The sequence below is a fragment of the Panicum virgatum genome, chromosome 5N (genome assembly GCF_016808335.1).
Source record: "Panicum virgatum strain AP13 chromosome 5N, P.virgatum_v5, whole genome shotgun sequence".
Lineage (NCBI taxonomy): Eukaryota > Viridiplantae > Streptophyta > Magnoliopsida > Poales > Poaceae > Panicum > Panicum virgatum.
The window spans coordinates 60,479,244-60,497,921 of NC_053149.1; the positions used below are offsets into that span (position 1 = coordinate 60,479,244).

The 18,678-nt window shown below is 45.7% G+C and overlaps 4 protein-coding genes across 6 annotated transcripts; 3 read left to right on the forward strand and 1 right to left on the reverse strand.

Annotated features, from left to right (window-relative positions):
• Window positions 1-66: 66 nt before the first annotated feature.
• LOC120674071 (protein GAMETE CELL DEFECTIVE 1, mitochondrial) lies at window positions 67-2,550 on the reverse strand. Its single transcript, XM_039955164.1, has 3 exons — window positions 1,854-2,550; window positions 864-1,053; window positions 67-626 (listed from the first exon to the last, which is right to left on the reverse strand). Exons 1-3 carry the CDS (start codon window positions 2,504-2,506, stop codon window positions 399-401), a joined length of 1,071 nt encoding a protein of 356 aa, XP_039811098.1. The 5' UTR covers window positions 2,507-2,550; the 3' UTR covers window positions 67-398.
• A 2,265-nt stretch (window positions 2,551-4,815) lies between these two features.
• On the forward strand, window positions 4,816-6,476 carry LOC120673865 (basic leucine zipper 23-like). 2 transcript variants are annotated; one of them, XM_039954907.1, is made up of 3 exons: window positions 4,826-5,125; window positions 5,212-5,305; window positions 5,473-6,476. In XM_039954907.1, the coding sequence occupies exon 3, from the start codon at window positions 5,561-5,563 to the stop codon at window positions 6,215-6,217; it is 657 nt and encodes a 218-aa protein (XP_039810841.1). In that variant the 5' UTR covers window positions 4,826-5,125; window positions 5,212-5,305; window positions 5,473-5,560; the 3' UTR covers window positions 6,218-6,476. The 2 variants fall into 2 exon arrangements, with proteins under 2 accessions (XP_039810840.1, XP_039810841.1); XM_039954906.1 differs by having other exon boundaries at window positions 4,816-5,125; window positions 5,212-6,476.
• A 1,991-nt stretch (window positions 6,477-8,467) lies between these two features.
• Window positions 8,468-12,270, forward strand: LOC120673867 (probable E3 ubiquitin-protein ligase RHC1A). Of its 2 annotated transcripts, XM_039954909.1 has the most exons (3): window positions 8,594-8,666; window positions 8,895-9,103; window positions 10,937-12,270. In XM_039954909.1, the coding sequence occupies exons 2-3, from the start codon at window positions 8,967-8,969 to the stop codon at window positions 11,943-11,945; spliced, it is 1,146 nt and encodes a 381-aa protein (XP_039810843.1). In that variant the 5' UTR covers window positions 8,594-8,666; window positions 8,895-8,966; the 3' UTR covers window positions 11,946-12,270. The 2 variants fall into 2 exon arrangements, with proteins under 2 accessions (XP_039810844.1, XP_039810843.1); XM_039954910.1 differs by lacking the exon at window positions 8,895-9,103 and having other exon boundaries at window positions 8,468-8,666.
• Window positions 12,271-12,665: 395 nt separating this feature from the next.
• LOC120673866 (4-diphosphocytidyl-2-C-methyl-D-erythritol kinase, chloroplastic-like) lies at window positions 12,666-18,099 on the forward strand. Its single transcript, XM_039954908.1, has 11 exons — window positions 12,666-13,079; window positions 13,897-13,992; window positions 14,093-14,161; window positions 15,235-15,339; window positions 15,432-15,488; window positions 15,605-15,805; window positions 16,768-16,860; window positions 16,931-17,030; window positions 17,132-17,231; window positions 17,591-17,676; window positions 17,813-18,099. The coding sequence occupies exons 1-11, from the start codon at window positions 12,876-12,878 to the stop codon at window positions 17,914-17,916; spliced, it is 1,215 nt and encodes a 404-aa protein (XP_039810842.1). The 5' UTR covers window positions 12,666-12,875; the 3' UTR covers window positions 17,917-18,099.
• The last annotated feature ends 579 nt before the right edge of the window (window positions 18,100-18,678 follow it).

The following is an 18,678-nucleotide window of genomic DNA, read 5'->3' on the forward strand; positions in this document are numbered from 1 at the left end:
CTGAGTAACGAGAGCACATGAAACATGAAAAAGAATTCAAGTCTCCACGAATGACAAATGCCAAGATGTAAAAGGTAGGATAGCTATCGACTACAAAATGCATAGCCTCACAATCCAGGATCATGAACAATGTGCCTAGGAAATGGATTGCTAGGCAATTGTATGAGCAATTGAAGATGGAGGCACGCAGATGGATTGCAATATGATTATTCAGCTGCCTGGATGTGGGAAATTAATCTTCGTTACAAAAGACAAATACACCAAACCACCTACTGTGCTGCGAAAACACAGGACAGATACTGGCAGCTCCGATCTACTTCACAGTTTCTGCTTCAGCCACCCTGGAGAATGTCTACAGACAGTTGAGAAAAATTGCACTGAACAAACAGTTATCCCCATCACTTGTATGGCGCAATTATCCTCCTTCGCCGTTTTGGAGTCTCCCTCTTCACATACATCTTCTCCATATCGTTTAGTGGACGGCTAGATCCATCTGGTAAGCTGATGAACTTCCAGCCCCCTCCTGCACCACGCTTTCCCTGCAGCCCAAGCTTCTCGACCATGTAGGTCCATCCATCATCTGGTCTGCGTCTGCTGTACTTGTGGCACTTAACCTCCCCTGCCACCTGCAGTCCAGTATTTCATCGGTCTCAGTTTACCATTTAAATTTATGCAGCATATCAACCATGTAATTAACAGGAACAATGACACAGTTTCAGCTGTATTTTTTTTGTAGCCATGGCATGGACAAAAGATAGGTTTTTAAAAGTATAAAATAACACATACAAGCACTGAAGTCATCAGATTGATCAAATGGAAATGTATGGCAGGTCCAGTGGATGATAATCAATGAAAGCCCTTACCTTCTTCTTGTTGAATTCCAAGCGCTGAACAAATTCTTCATACAACATCTTATCTTCCTTCATTGAAATTTCATATAGAACCTCATCAGGATCTCTTGTTGTGCCATCCCAGCCCTCAGGCATCACTTTGAAGTCAGGTTTATATGGAAGGGACGCTACATGTAATTCCCTGTCATGGGAATTGAAGAACCTGCGATACAAAAGTGCATATCATTGATCACTGACCAAAAAAAAAAGTTATAATCAAAAGTGCATGGCACTGAAATTGCAGATGTTGCTGATTGTTTATCATTTTTTTAAAAAAAATTACAAAGAAAATGCAGGACACATCAATTGCATGCAGTTATCTTGACACATTATGAGTATTTCAAATTACTACGGGTTAAAAAGTAAAGATCTTATCTTACAGAAGGATGTATTGACCCTTTTAGCAAGAGAAATATAGAAAAAAAAATTGCAACAGAGATGTCGATGTCTATAATGTACTGGCTGAAATGAATACATCCACAAATAATTCTGCAAGACAATTAGACATGTAACATTTTAGCAGTTGAACTAATCAATAAAGATATATGGAAACATGTTCAAAAATTAGTCTGACAAGATTGAACTCATCAAGTTTTTCTGATGGCAAATCTAATCAGCACGTCCTCATATCCTGAACAAGAAATTGTCAGATCACTCCTGATATATCTAATCACAGTCAAAACATGAAATCCAAACTACACCACACCCACTTAGAAAAAGGCACAGGTTTCTGTTTCCAGAGCAAGTCATTCTAACAATTCTATCCAGGTTGAATTTGCTTGGAGAAACAACTGATGGTCTTTATTCAGATGGCATTTCTAACAAATTGATGCTATTTACTCAGCAGTCTCTGTCTGTTTCTCGCTTATTCTAGTTGTTCCTGAAGTTGAACATGCCTAAACTATGGAAACCTGATATATGCATAACAACATTAAAGAGGAGCAAACGAGCACTTCCACATACTCTGGGCAGCTGTCTAGCAGGATCTCGATGGAGTCGTCGAGTGGCTGGCCCCTCTTCCGCTCCTCCTCCTCCTCCATCTCCTTGAGCCACAGGATGGCGTGCACGCGCTGCCGCATGACGCGGAAGTCCTTGGCGAGCCGCTCCACGGTGTACGTCGCGGGATCCTCCTTGTGCAGCCGGTACATCTCCTGCTTCTCCGAGTCCTTGAGGTACGAGCCCCGGGCGCCCGGCTCCCGCACCTGCTTCAGGAGAGCGCAGGTCTCCCGCATCCGGTCGCCCCACGAATCCACGTACGCCTTCGACTCGCGGTTGTCCCGCTCCAGGTCCCGGATCATTTTGTCCTCCTCGTCCATGGCGCGGACGGCCGCCAGCTCACGGGAGACGGGGGTGGACGGGGACGGGACCGGACGGCCGACGGAGGGCGAAGACCCGTCGAAGTGGTCCTTGGTGAGGCCGGTGGACCAGGTGGAGCCCCAATCATCCCCACCCCCGCCCCCGCTGGGCAAGGAGGAGGCGCCCCATTCGTCCCCACCTCCGCTGCCCCCGGTAGAGGAGGAGGAGAGGAAGCGGAGGATGGAGGAGATCCGAGACGGGGCGGCGGCCGGCGGCGCAGGGAGGCGGCCGTGGAGGAGGGTTTTGCGAAGGGCGAGCATTTTCGGGTTTCCGCTGGTTTGAGTGGGCTGCTGCTCTTCCACGGTTTCAATGGAAGGAGAGAGAGCCAGCTGGCCGGGTAGAGAGATCGGGTAGGCCTGGGCTGAGCATGAGCCCATCTACTTTGGCCCACAGCAAATTCGTGTCACTCTTCTCTCTCATACTCACTCTATTTTTATTTGCACGTCCTATTAGATTTGTCATAAGTTATATTTTAAATTTATATAAAAATAATATTTATAATATTAAATTTATTTTATTAAATTTAGCATTGATTATCTGTAGATTAGTTAAATTAGCTAAATTTAATTTAGAATAAACTTAATACATTATGTTAATAAAAACGGAGAGAGTACATAACAAACTACTAAGAGCAAATCTCGCGAATTGCATCTCCACGTCATACAAAATTCAGATGGAAGAGCGAGAAATGGAGAGAGAGGACGGGGCGAGCTTCTCACGACTCACTTGCGTGAAGCTGCATACCCGTGGCAAGGGCACCTTTTGCAAGCTTGTGGCATATTGCTAATCAATAAAGAGAGGACCTGCTCACTCTGCTCGTCTTTCTCATCTCTGCCAAAAATTTAATGCTCCTAGCCGACTTCTCTGCCGCTCCACTATATGAAAATATATGAAAAGGCTTTTTTGAAAGTTGCAGATGACATGGCCATGACATACCGCCAGCTGCTGGCTAAACCATTAAGGGTATATTTGGCAGGGTTTCGGCTCTTTCAAAAACAGCTTCGGTTTTGATTTCACTGGTGAAGCGGCTTTTTCGGTGAAGTTGGAGCCGTTTTAGAAAATAATTGGCAAAAAAGCTCATTCTAGTTATTAATATACACAAAAAATGTAAAATGATCATACTACCCTTGTCTATCTATTTTTTTTCAATTCATCTTCTTATCCTTCCTGCCCAACAGGCCACGGCAGCTCCGCCCCCTCCTTCCGCAAGGCCACGGCACCGCCCCCCTTGTCCGGCTCGGCCACGGCGGCACCAGCAGCTCCGCCCCCCTCCTCCCATTCGGTTGCGGCGGCGCCTCCCTCCTCCGGCTCGGCAGCGGCGGCGGCGACAGCTCCGCCCCCCTCCTCCCACTCGGCCGCAGCGGCGCCGATAGCTCGGCCCCCTCCTCCCGCTCGGCCATGGCGGCGCCGGCTGCTCCGCCCTTTTCCTCTTGCTCGAGCCGCGGCGCCACCGTCCTCCGCCCCAGCCGCCGCCCGACCTCCCGCCCCGTCCTGCGCTGCCGCGCCTCAGCTGCCGCCACTGCCCAGCCTCCTGCAGTTGGCGAGGCTGGCCGAGGATCGCGCGAAGAGGTCGCGAGGAGACGCAGCGCGTGCGGGAAGGTGGAAGGGCAAAGGTGGGAGGCAAGCTGGAGGAGCCGCCGGAGCCGCTTGGAGCTACCATTTCGTGGCTCCTCGCCCTCCGTCCCGCTTCAGTCACCGGGATTCCCAGAGCTTCAGCGCCCGAGCTGGAGCCAGAGTCGGGTCTCAGCACCGTTTGGCAGGACTCCGGCTGGAGCTGGTTTTGGAGCCGGAGCCGGAGCCCTGCCAAACAAGGCCTAACTATGCTCTAACTAGTGGTAGGTGAACGTGAACCATTCTTGAAAGAGTGTACGACGCTATTGGCAGCGCCACCGAAGACACACCATGGATTTCTCTGTGTCTCCCGTTCCTATGATCCATAGCCAAAAGCCAAACTCATCCATTCAAACCGGCGGAAAAAACACTAGTCCTACTGATCACAAATTTCTCGGTTTGGTTAGCATCCTATCAAAATTGAAACTTTACAACCTTTTTTTTTTTGCAAAATATGGAAAATGTTAATGTGTAAATATGCCTTTAATGATACTTTATAATCTCATCAAACATTATATTTTAGTCTATCACCCGCAAAAAAGTAATATAATGTAAAAGAAATACTAGTATAGTTCCCACCTCAAAACATCAAAATTTACTAACAATATAAAAAATTTGAAAAGAATTAGTTATGCAGAAAAACTCTATTCTGTTCAAAGGACGAGGGGCACGAGGACTTACAATTTTTAAGCATAGCTCTCTCGGATTGATTCCCAGTCCCCCACCCTTAAAATAATATGCTTGGACGACATCCATATTACAAAGGAGAACTTATATGGATATTACAAAATTCCTGTCACACAGTGGTTAAGATTTATCGAAGATATTTAGTCAACTTGTTCGAGTTCTGGCTGAATCCCACCGGGCCAAATGTTGCAGATCGAAGTGAGCAGGAAGACAATAATGTAGGAGGGGAATCATGGCGATTGACAAAGAGAGAATAGTGTCAAGAAGCCGAAAACTAGGATTCGCTCGCTTTCTATCCTCTCCGCCGCCTCCGCTCCGATAACGTCACTCTCCTAGTCTCCACCTCTCCCCTCCCTCTCTATTTCCTGAGGGTCTCCTCCCACCGTGATTCCGGAAAGAAAAGGAGAAAGGCGAGCTAACACCAACATAAAAGATTGGTCGAGAGGAGACGGACCCAAAAGTGAAAAGGGCTAGAGGAAGCCTTCTTCTTGCAAGAAGCAACCCTGTGTTGGGAGGTCTTCCCTCAGTTCCAGACTCCTTCCACCATCAGGATAAGAATTTGATGCACTTCGTCGGTTGGGGTATGTTTTTGGCTCTCTCCACTGGTTTAATCCGCTATCAGATATTGATGTTGTTTATCTGATTTGGATGCTGATCACTTATGCAGGGGGTTCTTGCCTTGGTTGGGATATTGTGAGGTCGTGCTATTTAGCGGTGAGAGTTTTCCGTATGTTCATGCTCCTGGCCACCATGGAAATTTGGTACTTACATGATCTCTTGACTATTCAATCACAAACCAGTAATCTAGGGGTAACTTAAATATCTTCTGCTTTCGAAAAAGCACAAATTCAGATTTCTTTCGATTTTTTTTCCATCTTCAATGAGACCTGGCTAAATCAGTGAGCTTTTCTGGAACATGTTTACCCAGTTCTTGAGTTATTGAAGTGCTTTGGCACTTCTGTTCAACTTGGGCCACTTAACCGTAGGGGGAGATTTTTTCTGGCACTTCCGTTACAATGGACGATGGAGTGGACCTTCCAAGCCATCTTCTGTTCTTACACCATGAGATCTCTTGTGGATTTGACGATTTCCTGAAGAGTACAACTGCTTGTACTCATACACATACTTGTAATCCACCGGGTCCATCGGCAGCTATGCATACCCACACATGCCTCCACACGCACACGCAAGTCGTAGCCTCTGACGAAGAGCTGAGGAAGCCTCGGAAACCTTTGGGAAATAGAGAGGCTGTGCGCAAGTACCGGGAGAAGAAGAAAGCACATGCAGCCTTCTTAGAGGAGGAAGTCAAGAAGCTCCGTGCCACCAACCAGCAGCTGCTGAGGAGATTGCAGGGACATGCAGCGCTGGAGGCTGAGGTGGTCAGGTTAAGGGGCCTCTTGTTTGATGTCGGAGGCAAGATCGATGCAGAGATCGATTCTCTCCCGTTCCAAAAGCATAGCAGTGTTGATTCTGTTATTTGTACAGAGCCTCCTATCTGCATTAACACTGATGCCGAGGTAGCAGCCCGGGTGGCCAGCTCTGGTGGACCAATAACTTTGGATTTTGAGATTGATGAAAGTGGCAGTGTTTCACGAGAACTTGATATTCCTGAAGTGGTTAATTCGATCGATGCTGCTGGAAGCTTGCTGAAATCAGACTCATTAGTTGAATGACTTTGGCCAAGCTACTTTTGAGCATTTTCAGATCCATCCCAGTTTGGTTTGCTTGCTGTTGTTGGTATTAGTTGTGTTACTTGTACTCTACTTGAATAATTGGTGGCTATGGGTAGGTGTATGAATGAAGATGATATACCCTGTCAAAATGCTGCTGGTTATAGGTTCTACTTGTAACTGCTCATTGATCACTATACTTGTATGATATTAGTAGTATTGTGTGTTCTGCAGAGTTGCACTGCTAGTGCAGTATAGGCCTTTTCCTGGTGTCAGCGCTAATGCAGTTTTTTCTCTCCTTTTTTTTTTGTTGCATTCGTGAGTGCATTAAATAACTGGACCATCTCTACTTCTCTGGCAGGTCGTGATTGACGAAAATGTTAGAAAACATGCTACAAATGATTGATGACAATTCTTTAATTTCCTGATGAAACACAACGCAGACATTTGCTTAAAAAAAACACAACGCGACATTCCAAATACAAGTAGGGACGCATATTGGACGCCCAGGCCGACGCAATTTACACTGAAAGCCTGAACTTGCTGTATTTGGGCGTGCACTTCTTACCAGTCAGTAGTAATTGGATAGCTTTCTGGGAGCATCCTTCTGTATGCATGGATTCATGAAACCTTGCTTTGCTTGTTGCCGCCAATCTTCAACCTCGGGAGAGCGTATCAGTTTGTCTCTTGTACTATCGTAAGGGACTAAGGGGCCGACCAAGCAGCTGGGCAGTGGGCATATCTGAACGGATCATAAAACTTGCCGGCTTGAGACTGTACGCGTCATGGAGCAGGCACTCTGAATCCCCATCGCCGTGGTATCATTGATCGGGCCTAACTTAGACAGCTTTCCCTTTCTTTCTCTGAAAAGAAACGACATCGCGTGGATTGATTTTGTCGACCAAAACCAGACTGTAACAACAAGAACTCAAGGAGAGAGGCAGCAGCAAGAGGCTCTGTATGCTAAGCGCTTTCGTGCCACGGAGGCCCGGTCCACCCGAACCCGGCCCCAGACGCCATTTCTGGCCCAGCAAATATGCCGACGGGGCCCGCCCCCACCCCACCACACCCGAGCCCACAACGGCGCGCCTGGTAGTATATGTGAGTGGTGGCGTTTTTTTATTTTTATATTTTTTAAAATCGTTTTTTACATAAATATATTTTCGATTTCATAATTTACAAATTTATACCCCTACTGCCCGGCTGCGGGGCGGCCGGCCCCTTGCCGCCCTCCTGCCGGGCGGTAGGGACCTTAATATAAATAAAATTTATTTTTAATCGTATTTTGGCCTCTGGGGCACCCGCCGCCCGGTGGCGGGACGTTAGGCCAGGCAGCCGCCCGGCAGGGGGGCGGCAGGCCTCTCCCGCAGATTAAACCTTGACCGTCAGTGCGGCATTAGATGTGGTTTTAAATATTTGGATAGAAATAAAAATCGTTAGTAAAGTAGATGAATATGAAAAGTATAACTTAGCAATTCATACACATACGCAACTGAGAACGAAATAGGTGATGCATGAGAACGAAATAAGTATAACATGACGACATGTCTATAACAAAAATTATACAGACCACGTCCACGCACATCGTAAAAGAGGTCGACATGGCCGGGGTGGTTAGGAGGTGATTCTAGTTGTTTCTGTATTTTGTTATGGACATGTCGTCATGTTATACTTATTTCGTTCTCATGCATCACTTATTTCGTTCTCAGTTGTGTATGTGTATGAATTGCTAAGTTATACTTTTCATATTCATCTATTTTACTAACGGTTTTTATTTCTATCCAAAATATTAAAATCACATCTAATGCCGCACTGCCGGTCAAGGTTTAACCTGCGGGAGGGCCTACCGCCCCCCTGCCGGGCGGCGGGTAGGCCTACCGCCCCCTGCCGGGCGGCAGCCTCCCCCAAATGCCAAAATGTGATTAAAAATAAATTTTATTTACATTAAGGTCCCTACCGCCCGGCAAGAGGGCGGCGGGGGGCCGGCCGGCGGCCGCCCCGCAGCGGGGCGGTAGGGGTATAAATCTGTAAATTATGAAACCAAAAATATATTTCTGTAAAAAATGATTTTGAAAAATATAAAAATAAAAAAAACGCCGAGTGGTGCGGGAGGGCGCCACACCGCCTCCCGGCCTCGCACACGCCACCAGCCACAACCCAAACCGCGCGCGGGCCCGTTGCACGCACACACGCCGAGCGGCGCGCTGCCCACACCTCTTTTTTTTTTTCGCTGGCAACTACCCACTCCGCGACGCTGCGAGTGCTAGCATATGAGACTAGAGTGAGGGATCAGCGGCCGCTCTCGCTCGCACGCGCCCCCGATCAGGCGCACCGGTGGCGCCTCGCGTCACCCCCCCCCCCCCCCCCCCCCCCCCCCCCCCCCCTCATCGTCACTTTCCCATCTCTCCGCGACGCCGCACCCCCCATCGCCTCGCTCCCGGGCAGCAGCAAGGTACTCTACTCTCGCAGTCTCGCTCCCGCTCCTCCGCTATTCCCCGGTGGATTGCTGTGCGCGCCGGACCGATTGATCGCCGTCCCGTGCCCCGTGTCCGATTGCGCGCGGTTTCGTGGGTGGGATTGGTGCGGAATCGGGTTGGGAGCGGTTGGTTGCTTCGGTAGATCCATGCATGTCTGTTACAGTCTTCTGTTAGTGACAATCTTTTCCTCCACTTGTATCAAGGGAAATTGAGCGAGCGCTTCAAGGCCCGTGCGGCCATGCCTGCCACTCGCGAATTCCGACGGAGTTCTGGGGATGTTAGGTTCGCTTGCTCCCCTCTCTTTTGCGCCAGGAGGATGCGTGTTTCTGAAATTGGGCACGCCGGAAGGATGTGTTGCCCGGCCCCGGCTCCATTCGACCTTTCCCCCTGTTTTACTTTATGCAAAAACCTGGTATGACCTGCAACTTTCTGCTGCTACAAAAACCCCTTTCCACTTAGCAGCAAATAAAATTCAGTCGCTTCGCATTGGATCTGCAGTCGATTAACTGGTACATTCAACTCCTGATTTGTACCTCCGTAGGAGCCTTCGTGATGGGCACGCACTAGAATTTTTCTCAATCATGAGGCAGCTGGTCCATGAGTCAAATTTCATGTAATCAAATCTGGATCCCTTGACAATACAGTATCAGTCTGAAACTCGGAACATCATTCTTAGGTGGTTCTGTTCTGAACTGGTTACCCAATGTTACTGTTTTTTTTTAAATTTATCGAGGCCAACCCCATTTCCATTAGTTAAAATGGAAATACAGAAGTTCGAAAGAAACAGGCAGCAGAAAAAGGAGCATGTGGGGAAAGAACTAGGCGACTGAAGAACCTAGCTTGCGCAACTCTCTAACCTGATTCAAGCTACAGGGCTATGCAGGGCAAACAGTAGCGTTTAACAGCAGCGTTAAAACATGACTAGGACACAAAAATTTAACAGTCTAGCTGATAGCTCCGAACCAGCACCACCCAGCTTTTCTCGAAGCATAGATTCATCACACATCCTTGTCCTCAGGCGCTTCAGCATCACTTGGGTTCTGAAATCCTTGAGGGTGAGCGCCTTTGAGACATCAACATCTGGCACGCCAACACCAACAGCGCCGCCACACACTCTCCTTGATCTGGGACTGCAGCTCCTCCTTTGTATAACCCTGTCCAAAAGGTTAAGAGAGAGCAAGCATGGCAAAAAAAACTCAGCAGGATGTTTTATCACAATATTTTCAAAACAAGCTTTATCCCTCGCTTTCCAAGTAGCCCAAATGTTACTGCAGTTTATGACTGTCTGAAAAAAATTTAATGAGGAATTTCAAGTAGCCAATATTTTGAAAATAAGATTCGTCACGTGATTGAAATTTGGCCACAAACTGAAACCGTTTTTGTTTGGTTGTTTACAAAGGCACTATTTAGGCCGCCCCTGAGTTTTTCAATCTACTCCTATTTATTCAGATAATGCCATGCTCTAATCTGTTAAGTGACAACGATGGAAAATTCGAATCCACTGTGCATAGATGAACCATGACAAATCATAGATCCTAAAAGCGTTTTATTTGTTACCGAATCCTGGGGCCAGTTCCATCTCCTAGTGCTCACTAAATAGTAACAAGCAGTATGTTGACTCAGAAGTATGAAGTATTCTTCTCTGCTGCATCCTTTCTTATCTCTGAGAAAATGGACCTGTATAATACCCTTGAAATGTTAACCTGACCTATTAAAGGTATACAATCAAAGAGTATAGGACTATAGGCTTAGGCGTTTGAGAAGTGTACACGAAATGCAGTAGAAATTACAATTCCATTCTAATTGGAGAGCTCCACTCATTCGTAATATACTATCTTGACCAAAGAATCTCATTTCTATCTGTGACAAGTTAAAAATATGAGATGGCTATTTTAACTGCAGTTAAAACTTTAGACAGAATTCTGATGGTTCCTTTCTGACATGTACTTGTACCAAGGCTATTGCACAGTATGTATGCATGCTTCTCTAGAAAATCTAATGGGTCAGAAGTTGGTATGATATCTGCAGCAAATACATAATGTTTTCACCACATGAGATACATAATATGTATGAGTGTGCTTACGATTCTAATGGTCATGTGTGTCTGTGTGGAGTAGTAGATTAGTTGCCATGTATAGTTTGGTTATTTCTAGTCACATCTTCTGTAGTGCTTTGTTTTAATCGTTGTCCTTAGTGCTTTCATTTTGTAAACTTTGTACCATGCTAAGTGCTTAATTTGTCACAGGAACAAGATGTCAAATAGAGCCACACATTGGTGCTATGCCTGTCGGCGGCCAATTCGCCTCCACGGACATGATATCATATGCCCCAACTGCAACGATGGTTTTATCCAGGAAATCAGTGAGATGGGTGGCATGTTGAACACTTATGGACTAATTGAACCAGACTTTGAGGAGCGTCGAGCTAGAAGATTTGGGATGATGGAGGCCATGTCTTCCCTTATGCGGCAACGTATGGCAGCAATGGACAGGATGGCAGAAATGGACAGAAACAGTGTGTTTGATATCCATGGTAGACAAGGGACCAGTACTGAACATGGAAGGCGGCCAATTTCTGTTCCTACACTGATATTTGGCAGCAACCCTGCTCCTGGTCCTGGACGTGATAGTGGTAATGTTAATGTTGTATTCTCTGGAGGCCGCAGAGTTGGCATTGACCGTCCAAATTTCAGTCGTTTCCTTGTTGGTCCCAGCCTTGAAGCTCTATTTGAGCAGCTACTCCTCCAGAATAACCGTCAAGGCCCAGCTCCTGCTCCACAGTCGGCTATTGACTCCATGCCTGTGGTGAAGATAAACCGCAGGCATCTCAACGACGATCCACAGTGCCCAGTTTGCAAAGACAAGTTCGAGCTTGGAGCAGAGGCGAGGGAGATGCCATGCAAGCACTTGTACCATACCGACTGCATCATCCCCTGGCTTGTGCAGCACAATTCTTGCCCTGTATGCCGCCATCCGCTGCCATCGCAACGATCAGGCATTACCAATAGCTCCCGCGCACCTTCAGCCTACCCCAACGAAGCCGTTGGTCCTGGTGTCACCGAAGCAGATCCTGAGCCTGTGCTAGTAAACAATGATGGTGCAAGTCAGGAAACACACAGCTCCTTCTCGTCTCTCTGGCCATTTGGCCCGTCGAGTTTCCATCCCACTTCTTACCAGTATCAAGAAACTGTTGATGAGCCTGCAGCATACGATCCAAACCAGATAGGGTATTCCGAGTGGTACTATGACCACTGACTGAACCCCTGGAACCTTCAGATTTACGTGGATGTGGTGCCTGTGATGGTTGCTCTTGGGGTAAAAAGGGATGGCTCCTGCCTATAGTCTTGTGTTCAGTGTATACCTTGTTTTTCATGTGCAGTGTGGACCTGTGTAAGTCTGTATAGAGAGACTATAGACTACCGAGCGCAATGAACGCTCCTGTAATGCCCGCATATCCCTGTTTGGTGTATCAAGGGTGCTTTCTTTCTTGGACTGCGCACAACGAATTCTGCATATCCAGTCTTGTGCTATAGTACATAAGATCCCTTACTAGCAGTATCCGATGAACTGATTGCATCCAGAATACTTGTTGACCTTGATTCCATGTGTGTCTTTGTTGGCGATAATAGCATCTTGAAATGATCTTCAGTTTCCAGCTCTCCTGAAAACAGTAGGAATTCAATCGTTCTGTTCGGCTCGCTGTGGCTGGTGGTTGGTGAATATTGTTGGTGGCTGGTGTTGATTTGTTGTGAGAGAGAAGTACTGCTGGCTAGCTAATACGAACAGAGCGAATACATTTAGTGTATACTTTTGTAATTATTTTTTGGTCTGAAGTTGATCTCAGAGCTTTCTGCCAACAACTAGCTGGTTGCAAGTTGCTGTTTTATTAATATGATACCTCAGCTGATGCCTTGCCGTGAGAGTGTGTTACATGCCAATTTCCAAGATTAGAAAACGAGATTGGAGAAGGGATGGTGTGTTTTCCACGCCTTGCACCAGTCCTAACACGAGGGAGAGAAGTCGCGGCGTGGCGGCGTCGTCATCGGCGTCCAAACACATGGCGATGACCTCTTGACCGGGCCAGACGCTCAGACCGGGTCATCATATCCGACTCCCAAAGCTTGCTCCGGAATATCCAACTCCAAACCAGGCGCGCTACTCCGGGCAGCGGCAGCGGCAGCGGCCATGGCTTGCTCCGCGCACCTCCTGTCCCAGAGCCTCTACTCGTCCCACCACGCCAGCCCGGCCGCGCGCGGGAACCTCCGCTCCGGGGCGCGACCGCCGGCGCGGGCGTCCCCCGCGGCGAGGCCCGGCTCGAGCGTAAGAGGCTGCCGGGGTGTCAGCCTGAGGGTCGCCGCGTCGTTCGAGCAAGGGAGGCGGCAAGTGGAGGTACGCGCCTTGCTAACTCTCAATTGTGCGCGGGGATTGCAAGATTTGGTAAAGGTTGTTCGGATTGCGGGAGAAAATTGGGGAGAACCGTTTCGGTTCGCCGGAGTGCACGAAACGGGGAACTGGGGGAGGGTTTTCGTTTCTCCGCAGATTCTATCCATTTAGCTCACCGTAAACGACGCAGCCCTCGCCGCGGCGATGCCAGTATGCCAACGCCCGCCGTTGCCTGTTGGCTGTAGCGGAGGCGAGGGTTGAACAGTGGAGTGGATGGGAACCAGGACACATGGACGTCGAGTATGTTCGGCTGACCGCATGAATAGTGTAATAGTGTTGGGCCGGTGGAATGAACAGTATTCTATGAGAGGAAATAAGCCGAGACAAGCCAAACCTAGATAAGCCGAACAACCTCGTCTTCTGTAGTCATTTCTCTGCGGCTATGAAACTTGTTTATGCATTAAGCTGTCCCGCAATGTGCTTTTATCTTGCACTTCCTTTTTTTCGAGGCCCCACATAACTAACCTGAGATTATATGAAGATGCATTCACGAAAATTTCATTATAATGTGTAATGCAAACTTTCAGGAATAAGCTCTCATTCATATTTTATTATACTCTGCCCCTGATTTCTAAAAGGGCTTGATTCTCTATTGAATTATTTTCTGTCTTTTGTTTTTTCCCTAGTTTTTACCAGCTTGGTTCCTAAATTCTTGCATGATCTTTTTTCATAGAATTATGAAAATTTTTCTGCTGACTAGGAAAATGAAGAAAGTACGTTGCAATTTTCTTACTTCCTTGAGTTATGATGGTGTATGTTTTAGGTCTCTTATGACCCACAAGCAAAGTTTAACCAGCTAGCGGACCAAATTGACAAGGATGCAGGGATGACACGGCTCAACCTATTCTCACCTTGCAAAGTATGTCGCTATCTTGTTTCTGATGACTGATAAGTATTGGCTACGTAGGTTTCCTCTTTTGTGCTTCAGATTAAGGCTCATGCACATCTTTGCAATGCAGATTAATTTGTTCTTGAGGATAACAGGGAAGAGACCAGATGGGTTCCATGACCTGGCTTCTCTGTTTCATGTGAGCTTTTTGTGCCTCCTTTGCTTCTCCTGCATGAGTGTTATACAAACGGTGCTTTTGTACACCTATGTGTCACCGATACGTGGTATGGCGATACCGGTACGGGTACGGCAATAAGGCATCTCTCAAAAAATAAGGATACGCCGATACAGCAAATATATATATATATATATATATATATATATATATATATATATATATTTAAAAAAATATTATTTAGTATTTTTGAGAAAGATATACAAGGAACCCCAATAAAAGAAGAAATCCTATCATCATCAACATCAGCAGCTTAATTATGAAGCATTTGAAGGATGTGCTGTCATTTAGAGCAATGATACGGCAAGACTATCATCATAGTTAGCGCTGCAATTGTGATTTAGCTTTGGAACCTAGGCTGAAGGACCTTTCTGGCGGCGGTGGCACAAGCTTCGAAGTCCCTGACGGCTTGACGCAGACAAAATACAGAGGGTGTCCAACTGTCTATTGTCTACGGGGCCAGCAGCTTCATGTGCATGCAGAGGGGACTTCCTTCCAGAGGGGACTTCCTTCCAGTGGCGTATCGGCACGTATCCCCGTATCGCGCCGTATCGGATATGGGTACGGCGACCAGTTTGCCGTATCGGTGATACATAGCTGTACACTTGTGTGTTGTCCAGCCTTATTCATGACGTCCTACAAGTTTAAGAAAAAAAAACATTCTAGGGCATTGGGAAGAAAGAGTGTGTTTATTATGTTAAAAGCAGTAGAATAGATTTGTTGTGCAGGAATTTTGTATCTGCATGTGACTTAAACATCAAAAGGACAAAGGATAAAATGCACATAATACTATAGTCAACAGCAAAGTGAATACCATTGAAATGTTCAGAGGGTGTTGTTATGTTTGTGCATGTTGCAATCGCAACCCACTCAACCTCCACGAAGCTCTGATTCTTCTCTTTGCAAGACTGTCGCTCATGAAATATGTTTTGATGTTGTGGCTTAGCGTTAACTTTTAATATTTAGACATTCTAGTCTGAATGGCAATTGCAGCGAAATATCATCTGTATGCACAAGTTCTAATAATGAACTCCCAGGTCATAAGTTTGGGTGATACAGTCAAATTCTCGTTGTCACCAAGTAAGAGCAGAGATCGCCTGTCAACCAATGTTCCAGGTGTCCCAGTCGATGAAAGCAATTTGGTATGATGGCCCTATATATTTTGACATATTAGTAGTACTAACATATGCACACTTGATATTTTCAGCTTTCTTAACTTTCTTTAAACCTGCAGATCATCAAGGCACTCAACCTTTACCGACAGAAAACTGGGACTGATAACTTTTTTTGGGTACTGTCAATTGTGCAAACCTTTTTGTCTTGAGAAATTGCTCATTCTTTTGGCATTAAAAAAATTAAACTTTTAAGTTGGGTATAACGTTTAATGCCATTTACATCTGAATGTAGATACATCTTGATAAGAAGGTCCCAACTGGTGCTGGTCTCGGTGGTGGAAGCAGTAATGCTGCAACTGCACTATGGGCTGCTAACCAGTTCGCTGGCTGCATAGCTTCAGAAAAGGATCTTCAAGAGTGGTCTGGTGAGATTGGATCAGATATCCCCTTTTTCTTTTCGCGAGGAGCAGCATATTGTACTGGTAGAGGAGAGGTATGTTTCACGTGGCATCTAGTAAATTCCTAAAGATTTTCATTCTCGGTAATAAATGTAAGCTCTTCCCAGTTTAGTTCCTGACCCTGCAGCAGAACCAGGATTAGAATATGAGGGGGTGGGGGCAAATAAGCTACAAATGTCCAATTTCATTTTATGACAAGGGCCTAGCTCTAACAGAATTCTCCACTTCTTGAAAGTAGTGCAATAAAAAAAGACATGGTGCACCAACTTCTCCTGAGTTACACTGGTTAGACTGCTGAAGTCCAGGTGTCAATGAAACCTCCGTCACCAGTCCGGGTTTGAAGGCTGGTACAACCTTCTTAAGGGCAAAATCAAGGGATGTCTCTCCCTTGGCCGTCTTTTTTTTAAAAAAAAAACATGGTGCACATACATACTGTCGATGAACATTCTGGTGCAGTCCAGGCATGAATAACCTTCCTTACCCGTTGTTCTGGTTCTACTGATTGAGTGAGGCTCCCTGTGAAATTGATCTGCCCTCTCTATATCATAACTTAGCAGTACATTATGGGCCTTCCCAAACTACTGTAGTTCTAGACTTCTACTCCAGTAGTTTGCTTCGTGTTCCTATCTGTAAAATTTTTTGTTAAAGTGATAGGTGATCAGATTACGCACAAGAAATAGTTGCCCACAAAAATACTGATCTGGGAGGGATATTCTTTGAAGTTGGATACAAGTGCATCTGTATATCATACTTTACCATGGAGTGAAGTTGATTTAGCTGATCATGTTATTGGAGTTTAGATTATCCTGTGTTACTTGTTTCTTTTTTTTGACGCAAGTTGCCTTCTTTAAACTTTGACCAAGTACTCTTCTAGAAAATTTGATTAGCTACCTGTTTCAGTAATAACTACACACTAGACAGTGATATGTACATCCATGTGCTATGTTTAGCTCCGTGATGTTTTTGTCGTAATCTGTAGTTTTCAACTTAAATGTAGATTGTCGAAGATATCCCAAATCCCTTGCCGGAAAATTTACCATTGGCTCTTATAAAGCCGCCTGAAGCATGCCCAACCGCTGAAGTTTACAAGGTAATTAGTGAACACTTACTTTCTTTATTTGAAATGCATGGGTTTTGCTCCTAAGCTTCTTGTGCTGCAGAGATTCAGGTTGGAACAAGTTAGCAAAGCTGATCCTTTGACCTTGCTCAAAGAAATAACTCAAAATGGGATATCACAAGATGTCTGTGTTAATGACTTAGGTATGAATATCCCATAATAATATATTTAGTTAGAGCATCATCAATATCTTAAATGACTTAAGTTTCATCAATATCTGTGCTTCTGTTTCTTCTTTTTCCAGAGCCTCCAGCTTTTGAGGTGCTACCATCACTTAAGAGGTTGAAGAAACGAATTATTGCAGCTAGCAGGGATGATTACAATGCTGTTTTTATGTCAGGAAGGTAAGGACCACTATTTTGGTTAAGCTCTTTGAAGAATCTGTTTGTTCACATGTTTTCAAAGGTGCATTGGTGCTTATTGCCATCATTGTATGGTTTTACATGGGATGTAGTTAGCACAAAGGGCATGTTTGTAGAGCACCAGATATGGATTTAACTGTAGGATTGTCAGTGTAGGAACCGCCAGCCATCGTCTGTCAGTTAGTATGCCCTAAATGTTTTTGTGATAATGTGATGTGCATCTACCATAGCTTACCAGGCAGAACAGATCCCTCGGCAAATTATGATGTGGTGTTTCTTTCTGACTGTACATCATTGCCATTGTCTAAACTGTGACACCACACCTTTGATGTCCCTTGCAGTGGAAGCACAATTGTTGGAATTGGTTCTCCAGATCCACCTGCATTCGTATATGATGAGGAGGACTACAAGGATGTTTTCGTGTCAGGTATGCTGATCGTTCTACTCCAAATTGTTTTCATTTAGGGGCAGCCATTAAGGATTCTGTCACTTTTGTGGTAGTATTTGCATAAGTTAACACACTGGAATCATCATTTTGAAAGGGTTGGTGTGTTTTTGTGCAGAGGCTTGCTTCCTCACTCGCGATGAGAACGAATGGTACAGGGAGCCAATCTCGTCCAAAGCCGCGTTCAGCAAAGACGACTTAGCAGCCTCGGTTACTGACTGAATTCAGATTAACTCCGGTTCTGCATTTAATCTCAATTTTGTGGGTTATACAGGTGAGGGTTTATTGTGTGTTGGGAAAGAGCATTGACAAGGTCACTTTGTTCATAAGACAATCTGATCCCTCGAAATGGTTATGTCGACAGACAGTTAGTGTCCAAAGCATAGCAACCATGGTTTCCGTCAACACAGTTCGTGAATGGCCCCAGGTGAAGTTTCGCGCGGTTGCAATCAGTAGCACCAGTATCAGACAGACAAGGGATTGCATTCCTCAACTTTTAACAGCGTAAATACACGTGATAACAAAACAACAACGATCATGCATCTTATAGTAAAAAAAAGGTGATCATGTATAGAAATCTTAAATCCAGAAGTGGATTTCCCGGCCTCCGTTGCTGACTGAATGGCTGATTAAGTAATCATTGATTTGATTTAATTTCGAAACGGTGCGAATACTACTCCGTCATGCACAATGGCATCGATCGATCGACGCCAAAGTAACCAAGTGACGCCCCGACTTACCGACAGAGAAGGCGACAAGCAAATTAGGACAAGTGTGATACTATTGCTTGTAACGATCCTCTGCAAGCATGCGCTCCTAACAAACCCAGCAGCACCGATCTTTGCTTGTCAGATAAAAGTGATTCCTTCGCTCATTAAAGCCCCGCCGCAGCTACTCCCTCCATCCAATTTTGATAGATATATTTGCATATGCCACAATGACCAAGGATAACAAGTGTGCTTATCAATCTAATAAATGCAACAC